Source organism: Syngnathoides biaculeatus, chromosome 16 (genome assembly GCF_019802595.1).
Source record: "Syngnathoides biaculeatus isolate LvHL_M chromosome 16, ASM1980259v1, whole genome shotgun sequence".
NCBI classification, from domain to species: Eukaryota; Metazoa; Chordata; class Actinopteri; order Syngnathiformes; family Syngnathidae; genus Syngnathoides; species Syngnathoides biaculeatus.
The window spans coordinates 9,742,307-9,764,641 of NC_084655.1; the positions used below are offsets into that span (position 1 = coordinate 9,742,307).

The 22,335-nt window shown below is 41.1% G+C and overlaps 1 protein-coding gene across 2 annotated transcripts; it reads left to right on the forward strand.

The window, feature by feature from the left end:
* Window positions 1–1,082: 1,082 nt before the first annotated feature.
* Window positions 1,083–21,232, forward strand: brsk1b (BR serine/threonine kinase 1b). 2 transcript variants are annotated; one of them, XM_061846764.1, is made up of 20 exons: window positions 1,083–1,222; window positions 2,805–2,899; window positions 5,265–5,350; window positions 5,591–5,731; window positions 6,449–6,565; window positions 7,269–7,302; window positions 7,372–7,440; window positions 9,134–9,280; window positions 10,938–10,969; window positions 11,464–11,628; window positions 12,133–12,230; window positions 12,356–12,506; window positions 12,582–12,642; window positions 13,628–14,231; window positions 14,758–14,806; window positions 15,652–15,775; window positions 15,904–16,005; window positions 16,311–16,419; window positions 17,548–17,637; window positions 17,736–21,232. In XM_061846764.1, exons 1-20 carry the CDS (start codon window positions 1,129–1,131, stop codon window positions 17,942–17,944), a joined length of 2,577 nt encoding a protein of 858 aa, XP_061702748.1. In that variant the 5' UTR covers window positions 1,083–1,128; the 3' UTR covers window positions 17,945–21,232. The 2 variants fall into 2 exon arrangements, with proteins under 2 accessions (XP_061702748.1, XP_061702749.1); XM_061846765.1 differs by lacking the exon at window positions 5,265–5,350 and having other exon boundaries at window positions 1,182–1,222.
* The last annotated feature ends 1,103 nt before the right edge of the window (window positions 21,233–22,335 follow it).

Below are 22,335 nucleotides of genomic sequence, written 5' to 3' on the forward strand. Positions count from 1 at the left end.
GATGAATAGAGGCAGGCAGTGGGGGGGACTGGAGAGAAGTGGAACATTAGAAGACTGCAGAGTGCTGGATGCAAGCCATGCCGTCAGTGGTGAGCAACTTCTGAAACATCTGCCTTCCGCCCCCCTCCGAGTGCGCCTTTTGGGCCCTTCTATTGCAAGAAGGAGGAGATGCCGGAGATAGGATGAGCGGGGTCGGCCAAAGCAAGGCGGACGGCAGGCAGGAGGTGTGCTGAGCTGAGGGATGCCGCTTCGGGCTTCCTGGAACGAGCGTCACCGGCGGCGGGCCCACTTTGCCCGCTTCTCCCGATCCAAACAGCGCACGTCTCCTTTCGGAACCAGGGTGGGTTCGCCTTGTGTTTGACGCCCTCCCCCCTTCTTCCTGTATTTCCTGATGCAGGGCCGAGGAGGAGGAGGCGGAGGAGGAGGGGGTGAGCCAAAGCCAAAGTGTGTACCGGATATTGGAAAAGCCATTCTGGATGCTGATGCTGCCGTGATAACACACGATTATCCGGACTGACGTCGAAGGAGGACATCAAACAAGCCCAGACGGATTCGGAAATGTATTTTTGACATGAGGAGAGAGGAGGGCGGGGGTCCCTGCTATCGATCAGGGCACGGAATGAGCCGTTCTGACTTGGGATATTTGAGACTGTGCACTTCCAGAAATCAATCTGTTCGCCTTCCTGTTCACGTCTGAGTGAGATGTGCCGCATGCTCGAAAGCAAGGAGCAGTCCCGTTGATTTCGAGCAGGGAGCGGGGTGGCGTTTCCCATTTTGGAAGCACCTCCACCGTCACGTCATCCTCCTCTGATCTCCACGTTTTGCTACGTAAAAACCGCTCATCCCACTAAAGCCCACATCGGTTTCCTACTTTACTCTATACTGCAGTTTATTTTCTTTTATTGCTTTGAACTGCATGTATTTTTTATTTTTATTTTTTTCATTTTTGAGCAAGGGAGGGCGGTTTGAATATCTCAAGCCGGGTCCGGAGGCTTAGACGACAGACAAATGGGAGTAGCCTGCAGGGCCCGGCGTTAGATCACGACCACCTCCGACGCCGAAGTCTCTTGGGATGAGCCTTGCTGCATTGCGAGTGGGAATCTGCTAATTCGTCTGTAATTTAGTGCAATGTCGGGCAAGATGAGCAGCAAGGAGCTGGGCCAGTCCAACCAGTATGTGGGGCCTTACCGGCTGGAGAAGACCCTCGGCAAGGGACAAACTGGTAGGACCCTCCTTCTGGAAATCTAATAATTCGTCCTATGCCTTACTTCCTTGTATAGGACGAGTCACTTCATTAGGAACACCCACATAATGAAACGAGATCTAATAGCAAGCTTTTTACACATAATGTTACATTTGGATTGGCACTGACATGGCTGTGTTAGCTGAATTGACAATATAGAGTAACTAATAATTAAGCATGCAAGGTGGGTCTCTTTCCCGGCAGCATAGTGTACTAGTGGTTAACACATCTGCCGTTTTATCTGAGGTCTCTGGGTTCAAATGTCAGGTCCGGCCCTACTGTGTGGCGTGTACTCTCATTGAGCTTGTGTGGAGCTTCTCCATATATGCTTAACTGAAGATGCCAAATTATCCATAAGTGTTGATGTGAATGGTAGTTTGTCTTAATTGTGCCTTGCAGCTTGCTGACTTACCCTGCCCACGGTCAACTCTGATCAGCCCCTAGTATGGTTCCCAGTGAGGTCAAACTATAGACGGATCAAATATATTACTGTGGCTGTCTTTGCAGTATTGCATTGCATCATACCAAGAAATTTTGGTAATATTTTGGTTGATTCAATGTGGTTGAACAAGGTAACCAACCTCTAAGAAACAACTCCAGGGGTGGGACAGTGCATCTTCAATAAGAATTGATCTTGTTCTCTCAGCTCTACGTAACGATTTACCTGCATTGAATAGTCATAGTGGTGCCCCTAATATTCTCAACAGTTGCAAACAACCATGTAAAAAGAGTTTCATTTCATATTTTATTTTGAAATGGCTTGATTCACTCACACAATGTTGTGTTGGGAGTTTTGGAAAATAGAAAACATGCTTTTATGAGGTTTCTCTTTTAGCATCGATATTGTTTGCTGCAGCATAAGCCTATGCAGCACTATGGTAAACATACTGTTAAATTCATTTCTGACGGTGCCAATCTTGCTGCACTACTGTCATTTTTATGTACAACTATTGTATGGTTGGTTCTGTTATGATTTCAGCATGACTATGATCCCCACCCCCATTCTATTCAGGAATGGCCAAAATAACTTCCGAACAAGTTAAACTCTGACTAAGGTAAGGAGCACAGTAGACCAGTGATTAGCAGGTCTGCCTCATAATGAAAAGGGCCCAGGTTGCTATCTTGTCACAGCCGGTCCTGTGTGGGGTTTGCATGTTCTGCCCCCGCAGTTGTGCGAGCTTTCTTCAGTGGCTTCCTCCCACTTTAAAAACAGTAGGTTGCTCTGAATTATCTAAAGGTGATATTGTGAGTGCGAATGGTTGTTTCTTTGTATGTGCCCTGTGATTTTCTGGGGACCATTCCAGGGTATACCCTACCTTTTGCCCAAAATAAAATAGCGTAGGCTCCAGATCACCACATTGAGGACAGGTGCTGTAGAAAATGGATGGATAGATGTAAGGACAAATAGATGGACTATCCACACAGGTCATGGATAATTCTGAACACCTACGTAAATGTTCATCCTAGGCCTCCCAATTACTTTGAGTCAAAATAATTGTTATAGTCTTTGTCTTCTAAAGTTTCAGGCTGGCCTTTAATTTTGTCCCCCTTTGTGTTTCAGGACTGGTGAAGTTAGGTGTCCACTGTATAACTGGACAGAAAGTGGCCATAAAGATTGTCAACAGAGAAAAACTGTCAGAATCTGTTCTCATGAAGGTAACTTTTACATTTTCTGTCCTTTCAGTGCCTCAAGTGCAAGTCCGGCACCTCCAAGACCTTTAAAAACATAATCAGAAACCTTTTGTTTCAATACTGTCTGGCTTCTGAACATTGAGATGATGACAATGAATTGTTAGGAGCTTTTGACACCATGCATTTATTGAGTTCTTTATTGGCTTATTTCTCTCCACTGGAAATGTCAAAATGAGGCACTAAACACTGTCATCTTTTTCTGTAAACTGTGATTAGCTGAAATTGGAATAATTCCCACTTTTTGGTTTAGCTTGGTAACTCATAGTCATAAAACACACGGCATGTCCGGTCCTCTGTCTGTGGGTTTATAGTGCATTGGAAAGATGCCCACTGACTACTCTATGCACATCTCTAATGGCAGGTATCGCTTTGCCGATGTCGACAGCAAACGCTTACTAAAGCAGACTGCGCTACAAGTACTTTCTCTGTTGATGCTTGTGTGTGTGTATGTATGTATATATGTGTGTGCTTACACTGTATATCCATCCATCTGTTTTCTGAACCGCTTATCCTCACAAGGGTCGCAGGAGTACTGGAGCCTATCCCAGCTGTCATCGGGCAGGTGACAGAGTACACCCTGAATTAGGTTTTCTCTGGGGACTCCGGTTTCCTCTCACATCCCAAAAACCAAAAACATGCAGTAAATGGACACTCTAATTTGCCCCTAGGTGTGATTGTGAGTCCAACTGTTTTCTGTCTCCACGTGCCCTGTGATTGGCTGCCAACCAGTTCAGGGTGTCCCGTGCCTCCTGCTCGATGAGAGCTGGGATCAGCTTCAGCACTCCCGCGACCCTCGTGAGGATAAGCAGCTCAGACAATGGATGGATGGATGACAATATAGTGAAATTTTAGCCTGTTTTCTCCCTTGCCATCAAAGTCTGCAAAGGCCCAATAAGCCAATCTGACATCTCTGAAAAATTATCATGTGCTGTCAGCTGTGTTAAAAGTTATTTGTCTTCCTTGATATGCCAGGAAATGGTCAATGGTAACAATCATAGATTATAAATATGTTGAATATTTCCACTTGCAAATTCTTGTGCATGTTGTCAACGGACTCCATGATTGTGAAGTGAAACCGAGTCATGGCATATTTGAGTATCAACGTAACTACAAAACATACAACCAAGTTATTCATCACACCAAAAAATGACAAGAAGAAGAGTTTGCAAGTGCAATGTAGTTAACAGACCAGCTAAGAGTTAGTATAGCTTATCCTACTTATTCTAGTGCTACTATTCCTTTATCTTGGTGTTTTGTGGTAGTCTGAATGCCCTGTGGCACCATATTGCCTCTCACCAGTTAGTCTTAGTACTACGACCAGAGCAAAATTCCTATGTACTGACTGTACTGTGCCGTGTTAGTGTTCTTGATTACACCACACACAATCTGAGCAGTGGGCATGCGCTGTGATTTTATTTTATTTTTTTATTTCTCACATTTTCAAAATCATTTGCAATCTTAAAAATCTGTTTATCTGTACCCTAGTTGTTTTGGCCTTTTTGACAGTGTTGACGTCCTGGTTCTAAAGTTCTCCCAGAGCAAACCAGTCTAACCATTCACATTGAAAGCACCTTTCCGAAGATGGCTCCACAAAGTTGGAAGCATACAATCTTCCAAAATATCAGATGAGGATTTCAGGGGCATTACGGGTTCCTGTCCAACCGTCAGGGGCATCAAGCTCATTTTTTGTCACGGTCCTATTGGAGTTATGGTTTTCCTCAGAGGGCTAATGTGACTTACAATTTACACAGCAAATTGGTGGATAACTACAATACTTTTTTTTTTCAACTATTGCTCAAGTTACTATTAAAAGGGGTTTGCTAACAAAGGAATCCTTGCAATTTCAAATATTTATTGCATATGACCATTTTAATTTTGGTACATATTTTAGCAAGAGTCATCGATGTTGATGCTTATGATTTGATTTCACGGGACACTAATAAACATGTGGCAGGCCAGATCTGCCCCCCGGCCCTTGAGTTTGACAGTAATTAGCGTTAATGTATCTCAATCTTTTTGTCAACAGAGTTTTATGGTGTTCATTAATGCATGCATTTTCAAATATTTTTTTGTTTCCTTCATATCTATTCACTAATGCTTCTTAGTAGTCTACCCTTTTTGCCTCATTGTTTTCGGACACGCAATAGAAAACCCACACATGAGGTCGACCACTTCTGCTGACTATCTTAATACCGTTTCTCCCTTCCATCATATTTATATGTCACTGCTCCCTTACTCTTCATTTTTCTCTATTTTAACATCCCTTTCTCTATCTTTCTCAACCTTGTAACATCCTGCTCCCCCCATCTCCCTCCATCTGTCACTGCAGGTGGAGAGAGAAATAGCTATTCTAAAACTAATTGAGCATCCTCATGTTCTGAAGCTGCATGATGTCTATGAAAATAACAAGTATCTGTGAGTATCACTGCGTCTTCCTGCTGACTAAATGAATCTGAACAAAAACAGCATTCTACTATCTAGATCAACCGAGTTAGTGTCTGCATTTAGACAATAGTGGAAGCATCAGCAATGTTTTGACACCGTGTGCGTATTGATGGCCGTGTGTTTGTCGACGGTTTGTTTCTGTGTGAAAAGACTCTTCCGTCTCTTCACTTGCTTTTATTTTTATTGTCTTTGTTTCTCTCATCCTGCCAGGTACCTGGTGTTGGAGCATGTGTCTGGTGGGGAGCTCTTTGACTACCTGGTGAAAAAGGGCAGGTTGACCCCCAAAGAGGCCAGGAAGTTCTTCAGACAGATCATCTCCGCTCTGGACTTCTGCCACAGCTACTCCATATGGTCAGTTCTCTAAAGTTCAAAACGTTTTTCATATAATGTAGCTTAAAGTTGATTTCACACACACTAATTTTGTTTTTTTTCTGATTTTTTTTTTTCCAAACTATGTCATTCGCCAAACAAAGACTGCCCCTTGAAAGGCAGCATGGTGCCAAAAGGCATTCAGACTGCCGGAAAACACAAAGAAAGAGAAAGAATAGTAGGAGTAATAGAAATACAAAAAGCCAGTCTGGTTGATATCTTATCTGGCAATTATATTTCCTAAACGTTTCACTCAGCTTTGGTACACACAAGACTTTTTCAAATCTGGTACACACGTGAATTTTTCAAATCTTTCAAGATTTTTTTTTGGTTCTAGCGACCCCACAAGTAAAAATGATTTAAAAATCCAGCATGAAATAGTTTTGGTGGTATTGTCTGCGTCGTGTTCCTATAAACTCAGCAAAGAACACCACGCAGCAATATTCTGTTCCACCACCAATCAAGTTTTGGTAGGCAGAAATCTTGCGTGATCACACGCGATCTAACAAAACCAAAGAAGAAATATTTGCGGTATACGCTGATGTTACCCGCTGATGTTAAAGAGTCACATGGCAATGCTTAGGTCTTGTGTAAGGACTTCAGAGGAGTCTATTTTCGGAAATTATAGGTCTGTTTCTTAATTGAATAGTTTACGGGTTTTCCATTTCGAGGTTCCACTGTAACTTTTTTTATGTCCAGTCACAGAGACTTGAAGCCTGAGAATCTTCTCCTGGATGAGAAGAACAACATCAGGATAGCAGATTTTGGCATGGCCTCACTACAGGTTGGGGACAGTCTCCTTGAAACGAGTTGTGGGTAAGTCATAACTTTTTGTTCATGTCCACACATGAATGATATTTGGGAATGTACTCTTTTCACAATGTCTGTGCTAATGTTAAAATAAATGTGGCCTTTTGCAATGTAGACTAATAAAAAAAAATATATATAGCACCGTTGACCCTAGCTAACAGAACCAGCTGGCTATGTTTCAAAATCACTAGACCACCATGTGCCACTTCATTTATTGATTTTTCCACACGGCTTATCCTCACTAGGGTGGTGAGCATGCTGGAGCCTATCCCAGCAGACTCTGGGCGAGAGGCAGGCTACACCCTGAACTGGTTGCCAGCCAATTGAAGGGCGCGTTCAGTACAAACAACTATTCACACTCGCATTCACACCTACAGACAATTTAAAGTCTTCAATTGACCTACACTGCATGTTTTTGGGGATTTGGGAAGAAACCAGAGTACCCAGAGAAAACGCACGCAAGCACGGGGAGAAAACGCTAACTCCACACTAGCAAGGGAAGATTTTGAAACCAGGTCGTCAGAACAGTGAGGCGTAGTTGCCAACCATTTTCTTGCCATTGTGTCAATTGTGCCAATTATCATCCTAAATAATTTACACAATTAATTACTCCATATCTAAGAAGGCTGTCTGTTCATCTGAGAACAAGAGTGTAAAAATCAATTTGCTCACCTGTGTATTTTTTAAAACTTTCTCTTTTTCATTATAGATCCCCACATTATGCTTGCCCTGAAGTAATAAGGGTAAGTGATTGCATGTACACGTGTATAGTTTTTGTTTGTTTAAGGATGTGTAAGGATGTTTTGTTCTAGGGTGAGAAGTATGATGGCCGTAGGGCAGATGTCTGGAGTTGCGGAGTCATCCTTTTTGCACTTCTTGTGGTTAGTATTTATTTTTTTATGTTTTAATTATTTTTAGTCTGTCTCTTTGGTCAATGTAGCCTGAAAGGCGGCACAAGCCAGTCCAAACTGAAGGTCAGTCCCCAACAAGGATAAAACCAGAGGGTTGCGTCAGTAACTGTCTGTCTTAAAACTGTTAAACAAATAAGAGCGTTTATGGAAATAATTCCGTACTTGATTGGTCGTGGCGCAGGATAACGTCTGCCACCGGTACCATTGACCAACAGGGCGTCGCTGGAAATTCAGCTACTTCAGGTCAAAGACAAACAGGAGGTGAAAAGCTGGTGGTTAGGCATATGAGGACTTTTAATGCTGTGATTATGGTGGGAAAAATTTGGGAGTTGCTTGTCTTGATGATTAGGATAAAGGTCGATGTGTTGTGTTCCCAGGAAACCAGGTGGCTAAGCAGTAATGCTGGAAGTTTAGAGGCAGGGTTGAATTATTTGGCAATGGTGATAATGGGAAGATCAATCAAGAAGGGGTTATTTTAAAGGAAATGTTAGCTAAGATGTCTTGGAGGTGAAAAGAGTGTCAGATTGAGTGATGAGGCTGAAACTTGAAATTGAGGGTGTTATGTATAATGTGATGAGCGGCTGTGCCCCAAAAGGTAGGATGTGACCTAGGGGTGAAAGAGAAATTCTGGAAGCAACTAGATGAAATAGTTCTGAGCTTCCCAGACACAGAGGGAGTTGTGATTGCTGTAGCTCGTAATGAACATGTTGGTGAAGTAAACAGGGGTGATGAAAAAGTTATGGGTGAGTACGGTATCCAGGAAAGGAACTTGGAGGGACAGGTAGAGGTGGCAAAGGCCAAATAAGATGCATATGATGACATGTCTGCCAAGTTGGACACAAAAGGAACAAGAGAACGTGCCATACAGATTGACCAGACAGAGTGATTTAGATGGGAATCGTGTGCAGCAGGTTAGGGTCATTATGGCAAGAGATAGAAAGTTCCAATACTGTGCTGGATAGATGGAAAGAATACTTTGGGGAGTTGATGAATGGGGAAAATGAGAGAGAAGGAAGAGTAGAAGAGGCCAGTGTGGTGGACCAGGATGTGTCAATGATTGGGAGGGGGGGGGGTAGAAAGGTGCTAAAGAGGATTAAAAATGGAAGGCAAGTTGGTCCTGATGATATTCCTGTGGAGGTATGGAGCCATCTAGGAGAGGTGGCTGTGCTGTTTTTGACCAACTTGTTCAACAGAATACTACTGGGTGAGAAGATAGTTGAGGAATTGAATGGAAGTGTGCTCATTCCCATTTTTAAGAGCGTTTATGTGGGAACTAGAGAGGAATAAAGTTGATGAGCCAAAAATGAAGTCATGCAAAAGAATATTGTCGTCTACACTCAGGACAGATGTGGATTTTTGTGAGTAACTGTTTAATTTCATGCTTAGAAAGCATATCACAGATGCATTATCTCCTTTGGGAATGCTCGTGGAAAAGTACAGAGTAGGTCAGAAAAAGCTACCTTGTGTCTTTGTTGATCTAGAGAAAGCCTATGACAGAGTACCTCGAGAGGAACTGTGGTCCTGCATGCAGAACTCTGTGTGTACTCAGTGTGATTCGAACCCTCATCTGACATCATGCTGTCCTTCTTTAGACTGCAAACAAGTGACGACTGAATTAAAAGTTGTGCACTCCATTTTGCCTAATTTCCCCATCTCGTCACAGGGTGCTTTGCCGTTTGATCACGACAACCTACGGCAGCTTCTTGAAAAGGTGAAAAGTGGAGTATTCCATATGCCCCACTTTATACCACCTGACTGTCAGGCGTTGCTCAAAGGAATGATAGAAGTCAACGCTGACAAAAGACTCACAGTAAGGCCAGAACGTGTTTTATTACCACCATGAAAGATGTTCTTTATATTACTTGGGTCATACTTTGTAATGGGACATTACAGTCACCTACAGGACTAGAGTGGAACAATGATGCTCAGCATATTTTCAATCAAATGACTCAGATATGCAATAGATAGAGTTTCCAGTTTTCAAACTGCTAGTAAGATTTGCAGCCTCATTTCACAACCCAAACCTGCAATCAATCATCCGTCACAAAATGCAAAGGTGTACGAGACATTCATTGCACAAGCTAATCTTAGTGATTGCTAGCGGCAAGACATGTTCGGCCAAATAACACAAAACACATTACACTTCAGGGAAGATGTATTTATTTAAGTTGTGGGCAAACTTACAGTTGCAGCCCATGCCACCAGAATTAGGTGAAGTTACTCATTTTATGTACAAGGAAGTGCAATTCCGTTTGCCCAGCCCACAAAATTAGGAGTATTTAGAAGTTGAATAAGAGTTTCAAGCCATATCTCAACAATTCAGTACGATATTGTTCTCAGTCTTTGTATGTTTTGAGCACTTCAAACATATTTTACAGTATATTATACACTTATATGTAGTTATAAATAAAACGTGACAAATTTGCTTGGTTGCTCCTCTAAGGTCATAAAGAGAGTTTAAACGTACATGACAAAATGGGGTTGTTTTATTTTTGTTTTTTGAAAACTGTAAACTCTGCTCTGTTTGCCATTCTGAAAATAAAGATGGCTCAGTTGAAGGAAACGCCAACATGGTGGTCATCTGCTCTAGTCACAGGAATTTCTAAACTATACAGATAAACTTGCCCTTTATAGGTTCCCCAGGACAAAATAGGTGTGACCTCAAGAGCACACCAGGCCAGGTCTTGAGATCTTTTTCAGAACAGACAAACTGAAGGGCTTCAAAAAGCTTCATTATAATGCGATGCCTTTTCCCTGGCGTTAAGAATAGAGTTGCAAATTCATTGTGTAAAGGTTCCCCTTCATGTATACCACTACAGTTGGGTTGTAAATTAATGCTCTGGAGGAAAAATGAAAATGATTATGTTGTCACAAGGGAGATAGACAGATAACTTCGATCCATTGGCACAAAATATGTAAAATAGAAACAGATAAAGAGAATGTATCATCAGTTAGTCATGCAGTTACTACGGATCACAGATTTAATCAAAGCAGTGCGTTCGTCTGATGAACTTATGATTAATGGAGCCAAAAACAAGGTCAGACAGTCGACAGCCGTTCCCTTCATAGAAACCACCCACTTGCACAGAAGGACACATGCAAGTAGTGTTCAAATATAGAGTACAGTGTGTACTTTTTGAAAGGAGACAGACACTGAAACCACCCATCCTGAATTGTTTGTGCTCTATAAATAAAGCCGAGTTGAGTAATACGACAATGACGTTATGGCTTTATCCCTAAAGCATTTAGGAAGCATCCCTACCAAATTGCTCTGATAACATCCCCTGGCTGCTCACAGTTTCCCGGTGGTTTACAATATTTGCATGGTATCAGGAGTTATATGCTATAATATTCTGTATTACCGCACACAAGACTATGAGCACCATTGATCTTTAAGGTAATTCATTTTATGTCATTAGTTATTGGCAGATACTGACATGTGCTTTTGTATTTTTTACTGATTACAGCTAGAAGCAATACAAACCCATGCCTGGTACCAGTAAGTGTATAACTTTTTTTAAAATAAATATATAATTGTATGTTTGTTTAGTTTCTTCCATTAATACAAATTCATATCATCCATTTACAGAACATTCAATGCATCCGCACAATGAAATAAACACAACAAATGTCTTTGACAAAGATGACTAGCTCTGTCAAAATTGTATCTGTATACATTTAGTACTGTGGATATAATTCGCAGCGCTGGAGACTGCACTGCATCATCCTGAGGTTGAGGCTTTTCTAATTATTAATCACCCTATTGAGCTACTTGATCGGGACAGTATTTACATTTTCTGTATTTACACAGTCCCTTTCCAAAAGATTTTTTTTTCCTTTACAGCTACAGTCAGTTATTTTCCATCTTAAAATGTACATAGTTAATACTAGCCTGTGACCTACTCTACGCTACAGTTGTGAAATGCTCATGTCCCCCATGAAAATAATCTTCTCAACTTGTTACAATAGCAGACTGGCTTTCTTTCCTGTCAGGAGTGGTCGGAACGAGCCGTGCCCTGAGCAACCCCCTCCCCGTCGTGTATGTGTGACGAGGGTGCTGTCGCTGACGGACCTGGACCCAGATGTCTTGGAAAGCATGTACTCTTTAGGGTGCTTCCGGGATCGGGTCAAACTCACACGGGACCTTACAAGTGAGGAGTGAGTAAATAAAACCCATCCAATATCTTCAAAATGAATCACATCATTCCTATATGGTTAAAAAAATGATCATGTTGTTATTTCTGAAAGAAAAAACTGATCGTGATAACTAATAAATGAAACATGCAGGATGTTGTGACAGTGTTTACTGCGCCAATATAAACAGCGTTATAGTAATAATGGTTCAGCTTCGATCAGCAAATACATTGACATAAGCAAACATACACAAAATCTATCTTTCTTTTATCACCTCATTACAGATATGGATTATTTATCTTTGTCCCATGGCAGGCAAAAGAACAGATAAAATCAATCTTGCCGAACTCTGTTAAAGAAAAAACAGAAAATTAATCTAAGCAACAGAAAAACAACACTCAAGATCAAACAGTCATTATTCGTTACTTAGCGGGAAATCGACCCATTTGACAGCGCTTCATCTTTTGGCACGTGAGAAAATGTTATGGGTGAATTGTCCTACGCTAAATCTTATTCTCCGTAATCTAGAGAGAACCAGGAAAAGATGATTTACTACCTCCTGTTGGACAGAAAGGAACGCTATCCCAGCTATGAGGATGAGGATCTGCCACCGAGAAATGACGCTGGTAATAAAGTTACCTTTAACTGTTACACATCCCAAATATGAAATGCAACGTTAACAGTCAAGCCTTTTTTTTTTTTTTTTATTGTGAGTTGTGCCTCAGCCATTAAACAATGTTTGTTGTCAAAGACCCACCTCGGAAGCGTGTGGACTCACCCATGTTGACCCGACATGGCCGCTGTAGACCAGAGAGGAAGAGTCTGGAAGTTCTCAGTGTCACTGAACAGGGCTCTCCTACCCCACCCCGCAGGAACCTGGACACTAATGCACACAGCCAAAGGTAGATCTAAAAAAAGTTGGGATACATGAATTGTTTGACTTGACCTGATTTGGTGCTGTTTGCGTTTTCCAAAAGGTCTCGTTCAGTGAGCGGAGCGTCCACAGGTCTGTCTTCTAGTCCTCTCAGCAGTCCCAGGGTAAGAAGCTTGTTTTATTATACTCTGCTTTTTTCCAGATGTACTTTACCTCAGCTAGATTTAGAACTGGAAATATCTAAATGACAAATCTGTGGCTTGTCGAATTTTTCCAGGAATTAACCGTGTGATATAGTGCACCTTTTTCATGCAGTGATTGTGACACATTTATAAAAAAAAAAAATCTTATAACATTGGATAATCTTAATAGTTATTCATAGTGTGGAGGGATAGTTGAGGTCAAAATGTTCATGCTCCCATTTATTTTTAATTTCTTTTTATTCTGTAGATGTATTTTATAGTCACTGATGGTGTAACTATCTAAATTTGGTGCAGGCAACGTTGGTTCAGTTCCCACACACTGACGGTGTGAATGTGAGTGGGAATGATTGTCTGTCTCTATATATGCCCTGCAACTGAATGCGCCTTTCGCCCCGGATCCGCTGGGATTGACTTTATCTCATCACAACCCTGAACAAGATAAGCAATATAGAAAATGGATACGTTGTCTGTTAAATATTTCTTTTGAAAGAAAACATTCTGTGGTGACCAACTATTGCAGAGCAATGTGACCAATACTGCTTTGGAATGTCGGTGGCATGTTTGTCTTTTTAGCCTTTGGTTATTCTTGTGCTGAAAGTACAAAGCATTGTAATAATTTGAATAATTGTATTGAAAAACGCCCAAGTTCCACAATGATAATCGTTACAATGTTGGGCATGGAGGGAAAAAAAATTAACAGATCCAGTATTGTTAATAGAATTCTAAAAGCTTGGGTTACCACACGTCACATGCTCAGCCATACGCATCCCCTGTCAGACATGTCATTATAGATAATAGTTTTTCTTTAGTGTGGATGTCACTTGTTAATAATGAAGAGTAGGGAGGAGGATCATTAATTCATCTTCCATCTTGCTTGTCAAAGAATCGCTTCCATGCATCATTTCATGACCATTGCTTTCTCTCTCATCTCTCCGCATCCTGTCAGAGCCCGGTCTTCACTTTCAGCCAATCAGAAGTCACCTCAACTTCCTCCACTAAAGATCCCAAAGCAGCGACTGCAACCGCTCCTCGGCCCGTCCGCCCTACGCCCGACCCAAAAACTCAGACCCTGCCATCAAAAGGCCCCACTGACCGTCCCCATCTTAACTCCATGAAGTCCCTCCCTCTTCAGACCCCTCGCACTCCATCACCATCCCCCTCTCCTCTTCTCTCTCCCATCCCACGCTTTTTCAACTTCCCTTCTCCATCTGTCTTCAAGTCCAAAAATGCCCACTCATCCACTAACTCCTCTGCCACCACTCCTGTGTCGCAGGTCACACCACAAGGCTCACCTCTCCCCACCCCGTTGGGCACACCTGTACACCAAATCCAACACCCTTCCTCCACAACCCCTCCCTCTTCTTCCTCCTCATCTTCTTCTCCCAGAGGGGATGGGTCTGGAGGGGCTTCTCTGTCACTGACACCGCCCTCCAGCCCAGGTAGCAGCGGCGGCTTGGCCTCCTCCAGCTCCGCCCACTGGAGAACAAGGCTCAACTCTTTCAAAAACAACCTGCTGGGGTCGCCACGCTTTCACCGCCGCAAACTCCAAGGTGAGCAAAGTTTCCATCAAATTAAAATAAGGAGCGTAGTCATCTTCTGTTGTGTACCTCGTCAATCTCAAGGCCGGGGGCCCGGATCTGGCTAGCCACATGATTTGTGTGGCCCACTGAAGCAGATAAAGAATTTTTATTACTTCTATTTTGGCAATAATCTCTACCAAAATTGCCATTTTTTTAAAGTGATTCAATGAGGTAATAATACATTTGTATGATTTTATAATGGCTCTCTGAGAGAAACGACAACAAGTCAGAAACTGTAACGATGATGTGGCCCACGACAAAAATGAGTTTGAGACCCCCAATTAAATGGACTCTATAGTATATTAGACCAGTTTTACGTCTGTTGAATGTCATCACATCCATCCTAATACTTCTCGACAACCAAGGATCACTTTCTGACTTTCTGGCAATTCAAGACATTCCATCATTAGGGCTGTATGTATAGTTGGGACTTTTACATTTTAATCCATTACCCCTGTACCTAACTGTCTTTTTTGTTTGTGTGTTCATTCTGTAGTCCCAACATCAGAGGACATGTCCAGTTTGACTCCAGAGTCCAGTCCAGAGTAAGAACATGTTCATCTTTGCTTCAAGTGTAAAGATTAGACTGAATGGCTACATGAGTTCTACTTGTAGCCTGACATCATACCAGTGGACAGCCTAGAGTAATTGACCTGTGAATTCAAATCAATCAGAAAATAGAAAATCATATAATAAAACACGGGACAAAGAAAACAAATGAGAATTGTTTTATAGGTGTGTAGAAACTACAAACTTGAATAGATCTTTACTGGATTGCTTGAAATTAGTCCAATTATGAGAGCCATGGTACTTTTTAAAACTCACTGATTAGTACTAAGGGCTCTCAGTTTAATACAAAAAATAAATTAGCTTGAATTTTGGAGTGTAAATCATCTCCTCCTCATTGATGCGTCCGCTTGCTTGTCTCCAGAAGTGCTGCGTTTTGGTCTTGGGCGACAGTATTGATCTTTGAACTGTACTACTTTATTTTTTTAAATAATGAAATTTTAAAATGTTTTCTTGCTTGTTTTATTATTTTTGACTATCCATATGAAGAATTATGAAGCATCTCATTAATGAAATTTTTTACCCCACAAGCCCACGGAATCAGATTCTGAATCACCTTTAATGGTCAAGTATTCAACACACCACAGGACACCCATGTGGTCCTTGGGGGCTACCTACATCCCAAGGAATAGATGTCCAGTGTACAGTTTAGTCTCTTTATTTGACCATATTTGATGTTTTTTTTTTGCCAAAAAGTAATGCAAATCATGACATACAGTGAAATTTTAAAACAGTTTTGCGACTGAGACTACCTATTCAGAATACTTTGATTTGACACAATTTTGCTGCTGCTCTAATGTGTGCCTGTAACTATTGTTCACAGACTGGCAAAGCGGTCCTGGTTTGGAAATTTTATCAGCCTCGAAAAAGAGGAGCAAATCTTTGTTTTGATTAGAGACAAACCCCTCAGCTCTATAAAGGCCGACATTGTCCATGCATTTCTCTCTGTAAGTATGACTCATTTTAGATGAGCCTCAGTGATTAAAAAAAAATGAATGGAACTTTGACTAGACACACTTTTTTTATTTATTTTTTTTTTATTTGCTGAATTCCGTTTCATTTTTTCCACCTCCAGATCCCTTCCCTCGGTCACAGCGTTGTGTCTCAAAACAGTTTCCGGGCAGAGTACAAGTCGTCTGGTGGCCCCTCTGTCTTCCAGAAGCCTGTCAAGTTCCAAGTATTATTTCCTTTTCTTTCAACTTCTTCAGTCCTGACAAACACTTCTGAAGCTGACTAAAAGATTTCTTAGCCCTTTAAAATGTACTCAAACAGATTGTATGTGAAGTGTATGAGTTTTTTTGCTACCTTCTAGTTAGCCAGGCTCCATATTTATCACAGAAGAATATCCATTATCTGTCAAGTGGTGTGACTTAAAAAAGGAAGGGCAAAGTTGCAAATGAGAATATTTTTATTTGAAGTTCTGTCTATCCGATTGTGTGGTTGTCTTCTCTTATGAATCGTGTGCTCTGTCCTCCCCTTCAGGTTGACATTGCTTTCTCAGAAGGAGATAGAGAGCTGGAAAGGGAGCGAGCAGAGAGGGAAGGCAGAAGAGCATTCGGCATATACAGCGTCACCTTCACCCTAATAACGGGTAGCGTGATCTATATATTGTTTGGTAGACAGATATGTAACTGCAAACATTTAAGAATTTGACATCTGCCGCCAATACGTTTTCGCGGCATTGTGCATGTCGACTGCCTACTCCCCCAGATGTGTCCTTTGAGAATCTAAGTACAGGACTGAACTCTTGACTTGAGAGGTATTTTATACAAACATTAAATGCAACCAGTCGCTCCTCGACTTGTGTCTGGCAGCTTCTTGAGTTTCAGGTCGCTTCTGATGAGGTTGTTTTTCCATTTCAGATCACAATCATTGGATCTGTGGCTCAGTTAAAAAATGGAGCAGGCCACACACACACACACACAAGGAATTGTAATTGAGATTTTTTTTTTTTTAATGTTTATATGGGACGGCATGGTGGTGCAGCTATAAAGCGTTGGCCTCACAGTTCTGAGGTCCAGGGTTCAATCCTGACCTCATCTGTGTGGCTTTTGCATGTTCTCCCTGTGCCTGCGAGGGTTTTTCTCTTGGCACTCCGGTTTCCGTCCACATCCCAAAAACATGTAACATTAATTGGACACTCTAAATTGCCCCTAGGTGTGATTGTGAGTGTGACTGTTGTCTGTCTCTACGTGCCCTGCGATTGGCTGGTAACCACTTCAGGGTGTACCATGCCTCGTGCCCATTGACAGCTGGGATAGGCTCCAGCACTCCCGCGACCCTTGTGAGCATAAGCACCTAAGAAAATAGATGGATGGATGTTTATAGGAATGTTTTCTTCTAGTTACAGTATAATCCCTTAAAATGAAAATACACCTGACACTCTTATGTACATATTTTCCATTACATGCCCCATAACAAACCTGTTCACACAAGAATGCAAGGAGATGTGTTTGCAATGAAAGGGTTTTCAAACTGTGCAGCACCTCTTGAGCAAAATTTGGGTGGGAGTGGGGGGGACTTGCTAAGGGGCACATTAGTGCCCAAAAATTGCTTTAACGCAGTCCACACCACGGGATCATTGTTCAGTTAATCTGAATGGTCAAAGAATTGGGCTTTTGCTGACTTTGATCGGAAGGAGCGAGATGCTTGAATTCACCTTGATTATCAGTATGTGTATACCCAGGTTAAGAGATTTTCCTGTGGTTCTTCCTTTCAGGTCCTAGTCGCAGATTCAAGAGGGTGGTAGAAACCATTCAAGCCCAACTCCTTAGTACTCATGATCAGCCTTCTGTGCAGGCACTGGCTGGTGTGTAACACACAAAAAGGCATAAGCTGTATTTACGTGGAGGTAAATTTGAGCTCATCTAATTTCTTTTCTCTTAAATTTTACCTTGTGACCTTCAGATGAGAAGAACGGCAAACCCTCTCGCCAGCTCAGCACACCTCCACATCAGAATTCTGAGAGTGGGTCGGATCGGTGCGAGAAGGAACGTGCAGTGGACGCGGCGAGTGGGAGCGGCAACAATAGCGGCAGCATCTTACAGAGGCAAGGGTCAGGGAAAGACAAGACCAGACTTCTCTCGACATCCAATGGGACACAGTCACACCCATGAAAAGAATGCTTTGACGACCAGGCAGGATATCTCCTCTGTCCTTTATTCTACTCACATCCTTTCAATCCTGTTTTCCTCCTATCTGCCTTGCTATTTGGCCGTCCGTCCAGTAGCGACAGATTGGAAAAGGGAAAAGGTTTTTACTTCATGCTCAGTGGATGACCTGATCTTTTCTCAGTCCTCAAGGACAAGTCGGAAGCAAGATTCCCCACCCTGCCCCTCCAAAAAAATCCCACCTTAGCAGAAAATTTCACAAGAGAAACACTTTCACTCGCAAGCAAAGAAAGCACATGACCTGCTCACTAATGTATTGGATGCTTCACATAATTCACACGGCTGCAATCATTTGATTAACATCCAGTGACGGAGCATCTCAAGACGTCTTCATTATCATCTCCTGTTTTCATGAACGCTCCTCAACATTACTTTGCACCGAACTAACATGATGAGTCAAAAGATGTTATGGAATGTCCATTTAAAATGAGCAAAAAAAAAGTTTTCTTGAGAAATGGAGAACATGATGGGTCTGGTCTTTATTGATAAGTAAAGCGATGCTGTATTTTAGCAAAAACAAAGTGAAATCACTGGTGAAAACACAAAGACATCACAGAGGTTGGATGTGATGGAACGGGTTTGTAATGTTACCCTTCAAATACTGGATGTAACCCGTTTATCAAAAATAAGCCCCACTTATGCATCTTGTCCTCGAGTGTATGAGATGCATTAAGTCTCACAATTATTTCTGAATTATAATGAGAAACGCTACGATACCGTATTGCCTTTAACGGAGGAGAAATAGTGGATCGCCATTTAGATTTATCCCCATTTTCCACTCACGACGCACACCCACATAAAGAGTCCCTCAAACAAAAAGCCTGTTAGATGCTACAGAGAAAGAGACAAATCATAACGGATCACAACAGGTAATTGAAGGACAACAAAAGTAGCAGAAAGCATCATCAATCAATTTAGAGATGACAATGAAAGTTATTTTATCTCGTTTTATTGTCTTGTTGTTTAAATACGAGATTACCTGGTTGTAGGTGTCATCATATGATGGACATCAACATACTTGTGCTTCATTTTCACTGTAGTTTGCCCTTTATGTGTATTGTGATTCCAGCAGTGACCTAAATCCACAGCCCCTGTTGCACAGCCAAATCAATTCTTACCTTCAGACGCGATGACGTTGGTCTCTCGTGGAAACAAGTTCAAGTTCCCGAGAGTCTGACAAACACATAATAACTTATCGTGGCTTTTAATAGCAGCTTTATTTTCAAGAAACAAAGAAAAAAGACAACCGAACGAAAGACTTCCATGATGCTCACAGTACATCCGCTGTGACTGCTGGTTGTCAACATAAAGAAGTTTAAAAAAAATAATTTTCAAATTGGCTTATTCAGCCACCATTTGAAAATAGATATTTTGCAACTATAATTACATTTTAATGGCGAGCTACAACAGCCAGTGAGTGTAGCTTTATTTAAACGTGTCTGTTTTTATTTTATTGTTCTACCAGATGGTATGTTATTGTATTTTTCTGTTCCTCATAGTTATGTTATTTACTGAAATATTTTACAAAAACTAAATAATACTAAATGGTTTGATTGAATTAAACTGCCAAGACTTCAAACAAATGTTGACAGTCATTGCTTTACAGTTGTGACGGAGAGGGTTAATGATGGTAAACCAGAAATACTTTCTATAAAGAAAGAAAATACTGTAAATGAAGTAGTATCCACATTCAGCATCCTGAATAAAAATGCTGAGTAATGAGAAATTCAGAAACCATCAAAAACCTTTTTTTTTTTTAAATAATATGATTCTAAACATGAAATGACAATGACAAATAATGTATTGCTTGCAAAGGGCAAAAAAATCATAAAAAAAAACAAATGTAAAACACATTGATTGTGAAGTATCTGTCATAAAAATGCTGCACATGGGTTGCTTAGAAGAGGAAATGCAATAGTAAATTCAAGGCACATGTAAAGAATGATTGTTTTCCTTTTTTGTACTGTACTCTGGTCTTTCAGTGTTTTCATTCCACCAGCAAAATAGGCAGTATCAACAGGAATGTTTATCATTTTAAATATTTATTGTATTTATTTTTTCCAATTATGTATTTACAGTATGTATTAGTTGACCTTATGATGCTCTTTTACTGACCATTGTAGCTCTTAAAATTGTGAAAATTAATGCTGCAAAAACACTTTCCAGCTTTATAATGTTGCGTTATTTTGAACCCACATTCTGTCCATTTGTTATTGTTTACTATCATTTGCTACAACTTACGCCTCCAAAGATAAAAATCCCACCGATATACGACAAGAGGTAACCTAAAGATTTTTGTTCTTTTTTTTTTTTCTTTTTAATCTATTGTTGTCTTTGACATTCTTGGCAAAAGAGAGCACGAGCGACTGTATGTTTCTGGAATGTAAAGAAAATTAGTGCATATGTGCATGTAACACTGTTTGAATCACAGCCACGCCACTTGAGAAAAAATTAAACATAATTTGTAGCTACACTATAGCAAAGTATTGCAGCGGTCCTTCAGTCCTCCCAAAAATATCGATTGAGGTGTTTTAATTTTATTGGTTTAAATAAACATTTTGGTGTATGAGATGAATACATGCAATCGCCACATGTTGATATTTGCGTTGAGCTCAAAGGTTTGAAATCCCGTGCGGCTCACAATGCCACGTTGTGACTGCTGAATTATATTTGTTTCTTTCTGCTTATTGATTGAAAATAACACTGACATGCATACACATTACTAATGAGCTTGCTTTTATTTTTTTACTTTTCATGCACTGAATGGAGAAACATGACATAGTCAATGAAAACTGTCATTGTTTTCCATATATTTTTTAAGGTATTCCAGACCTAATTCAACACAATCACTTTCTCTTTTTAAAAAGCTTTTACTTCTTCTCCCATACTAAGCTAAAAAGGTAAGCTTTGAAAATTGTGGCCCACCCAGTTTAAAGGTTGTAGTGTCAGAAATGTTAATACATATACACATGAACAGAAATGAGAGAGATGATATCAAGTCAGAATGCATGACAACTATTGAAAACAACAATCCATCCTCAACCCATCAGTCATCTCACCTCACCCTTTGTCATTTAATCGATCCTTCCCTTTGTACACATTTTACACTGATAACTTTGATGCAGATGCACACTATACGCCTTTGTCTGTCTCCATTGTATGCCATCTGTTTCCATGTAGCGTTCTTTGTCTTTGATCGACACTGTAGTCGCCATAAAATGTTCTCCCTCATTATCCTTGTGTCATTCTTCCACTATCACTTGTACTGGTAACATTACAATCATTTGTCAACTACCCACGTGTGCACAAGACGCAACACTGTTGCGGACCCTCTACTCAAACTGCTAAAGATAAAACAGATTCTTAATGAATAATATTGACTGATGTGCTCAAAAATACTAAGTGTAGAATCCTATGAGAAATGTTGACCAATAAACAATAGAGTAAGTGATGCTCATGTTCACATTTAACTTCTGTGATTGGATAGTTACCTAAAAACAATTGGCTGGCACCCAGTTCAGAGTGTATGGACCAATGACAGCTGTGATTAGCTCCAGCACATGCTCTCGTTAGGATAAGCGTCTCAGAAAATGGATGGATGGATGGAAAAGACAAAAGATACTTTGTTTTGTTGTTGGACTGGGTCATGGCTAGGATATTTTACTATATGAAATTACATAGACAATGCAGGTTGACCTCTAACGTTGAGCACGATCCATTTAGAAATAAACAATAATAATTCAGAGGAAAACACTGTGATCAGGATCGCACCATGTCTCCTTTACAGTCGAGAGGTACTGGGTTTGATTCTGAGCACAGGTCTTCCTGTGTGGAATTTGCATGTTATCCTTCTGCTTGTGTGGGTTTTCTCTCACATTCCAAAAGTATTCATGTTTCGCTAGTTTAAGATTCTAAATCATCCATTGATGTGAATATGACGGGCAGCCAGTCGAGGGTTAAGTCTGCCTTCGGTCCAAACTCAGCTGGGCTAGGCTCCAGATCACAAACAACCATAATAAGAAGTGACATAAAAGTAATGCATAGATAATCGAAAAAACTTTCAACTTTACTCTCATACAAGTGCAGGGTGGGGAGGGGCTGCCCCCCCTTGTCTCTGTGCTCTTAAAGACGATCAGGCCAGACCTTGCCCCCAGGAGCCTCGCGATTACTTCACACACTGCACATACTTCACACACTGGTCAGACGCTGTCATTTTATAGTGTACTCCACAGGACTGGCACGAGGACCCATGAGGCAGATGTCAGACTGGGTGCTGGTGGCACATCTGTGTTGGTTTCCCGTGTGGTCGCCACTCACTGCCCCTTCTCTGCCTTGGC